This window comes from Aegilops tauschii, chromosome 5 (assembly GCF_002575655.3).
Source record: "Aegilops tauschii subsp. strangulata cultivar AL8/78 chromosome 5, Aet v6.0, whole genome shotgun sequence".
In the NCBI taxonomy this organism is placed as follows: Eukaryota; Viridiplantae; Streptophyta; class Magnoliopsida; order Poales; family Poaceae; genus Aegilops; species Aegilops tauschii.
This window is the reverse complement of record NC_053039.3, coordinates 458,072,109-458,074,609: the sequence shown is the minus strand read 5'-3', so window position 1 is coordinate 458,074,609 and position 2,501 is coordinate 458,072,109. Positions and strand designations below refer to the sequence as shown.

The 2,501-nt window shown below is 51.2% G+C and overlaps 1 protein-coding gene across 1 annotated transcript; it reads right to left on the bottom strand.

The window, feature by feature from the left end:
- Positions 1-1,347: 1,347 nt before the first annotated feature.
- Positions 1,348-1,950, bottom strand: LOC141023006 (uncharacterized). Its single transcript, XM_073499311.1, has one exon. The coding sequence runs from the start codon at positions 1,948-1,950 to the stop codon at positions 1,348-1,350; it is 603 nt and encodes a 200-aa protein (XP_073355412.1).
- Positions 1,951-2,501: the final 551 nt, after the last annotated feature.

Sequence of the window (2,501 nt, the reverse complement as noted above, 5' to 3'; positions counted from 1 at the left end):
TCCTCTCCGGTGATCTCCTCCTCCCTCCTCTCCGGCAAAAGAACGTACAAGATCCAAAAACGAGAACAAAATTTGAAAAAATATCGTGCAAAAAAAGAGCAAAAAAAGAGCAAAAAAAGGGCAAAAAAATCGCGATCCAGATCCAAATTCAAAATTCAAAAATAGCAATGGCGCACGGTGGGGGTTAGACGGCGCGCCACTACTATTTTCCCGCCTTCAAAATTCAGAAAAAAATCAAAAAAATTCAAAAAAAAGTTACCAGTGGCGCACCTGTAGCAATAGTAATGGCGCACTACAGGGTGCGCCACTGTTACCTGCAATAGGTGCGCCATTAGTATTTGTTACTAGTGGCGTGGTAATAGTGGCGCACATGTAGTGCGCCATTAATGGCCAAAACAGGTGTGCCACTAATTAGCCTTTTCCTAGTAGTGAATGCACCAAGATCAAGGGCATCACATCCAACAACGGAGATAATCTAGGGTTTCGTGAATATTTAATATTGTTAATTATGAACTAAATTGTGTATATGAGGTGCTGGAATATTGTAGTTTGTCATTCTGTTCTATCCTGGTATGTGTTGTTAGGGGACAATGTATGCTGGACCGGATATATATATTTTATGGAGTATACATGAACTGTGTGTGTGAACTACAAAATGTGATGTATATATTTGATCATGATATGTATGTGAGTACGAATATGTCTTATATAAGCTGCAAAAGCTGCCATGGCAGCATATTAGGCTACCATGACAGTGTTTTTTGCTAGGCCTGGAAATCATCAGTGGCGGACTTGAATATGGGCCTGCCACTGCTATTCTAAAACACCAATGGCGCGTCTGCATTCAGTGGCGGGCCTAGATCTAGGCCAGACACTGGTGACTGCATAGTAGTGGCGGGGTTTGGGCTCGTCATTTGTGGTCTACAAGAGACCAACGGCGGGCCTACCTGGGCCAAAAGCCCGTCATTGATGCCCATTTGGGCCCGCCACTGCTAGCCATACTTGTATTAGTGGATGACTATGACCGGCTTTAACCCCTTTAACCCCGTTGAGATTATAACCAATAGCCACCTCGTGCCAAACCTAATTATCGGCTAATTAATTATAACAGTCAACCAGTCCATGATTTCTGTGGGGTGGCCAGTAGGTGATTATTTGAGATACAAATCACCCATCGGCAGTTCAAAAGTATTTTTTTTTGAAAGATCCAGCCATAGCTGGCATTGATTACATTAGCAGAGAGAGGGCGGGAAACAAGTTTGATCAAGTGATCGGTGGGGTGAGATAGAAAAGGTACAGCTGGCCAGCCTAGTGGCTATGCTGGCACTGATGGAATGGGGATATCTCTCACGGCACATCCCCGAAGGGGTGCTCTATGCAGGCTGCTCCTGCGATCCTCCATTGCTCCATGTCGCGCCGGCACGCTTCGATGATGGAGCGAGAGCACGGCGTCTTACCGCGGAAGGTGCATGCATTACGCTCAAGCCATATGTGCCAGGCAATGAGTGCAAGAATTGATCTGGTGCCCTTCCTGTCAGTTGGCCTTGCCGCATCCGTGATCAGTCTCACTCTTTCCGTCGTCGTCGTTCCGGAGCTCCAGGTAGCATGTGCCAGAGAGTGGCAGCCCCGCCAAGACGCCGCCATTGTCCAGGCCTGGATGGCAATCGGGCATTCCCAGAACAGGTGGGAGGAGGACTCCAAATTTCGCAAGGAGAGTTGACAGAAGTAGCTATTCTCCCAGCCACGCCGCTGCAGGCGATCCTTGCACCACAGCCTGTCTAGGTGGAGCATCCAGAGAAACATCTTGAGCTTCCCAGGTGCCCAGATACGCCAGACGTTCTTGGAGGGGAAGGGCGCCATTGGCGCCTGGAACTGTGCCGCGTAGGCGGAGTGGGCGGAGTAGTGTCCGGAGGTGGCAGCAGTCCAGCGGATTGTGTCAATTTTAACCATCGTTTATGACCTAGTGTCATTGTTAACCATCGTTTATTGTTATTCCTTGCCATGTATGAATCGTCGGCTATTTTCGCTCATAGCCGAGAGTTAAGTTTGGACCTTCGTTTATTAACTAACATCTTCGACTACTCAAGCTAAGAGCATCTCCAGCCGGCCCCCCAAGACGCCCCCACAGCCACTTTTTGGGCGCCGGCAGTAAAATATCCTCCCACTCGCGCCCCCAAAGCCTCACTTTTCGCCGGATTTAGAGAAAATTGACGCCGGCAGTCCCACCCCAAACCCAGCCCCCTGGGGAGCAGCTGGGCGTGCCGGCGATGCCTTTTTGTTGCGGTTGGCCCACCGTCGGCCTCCCACACCCTCTCTTCTCTCCCCTGCCCCTCTCTCTCGAGCGCGGAGCGCGTCGGCGCGGGGCGGAGCAGCGCTAGAGGAGACCGGCATCCAGCTCGGGCGCGCGTGGTCGGCGTCCGGCGTGCTCGACGCGAAGGCCAGCCCTGAATCCCTCTCCAGCGCCTCGTAGCCGTCCGGGGAGGCGGCCGGCAAGCTAGCGG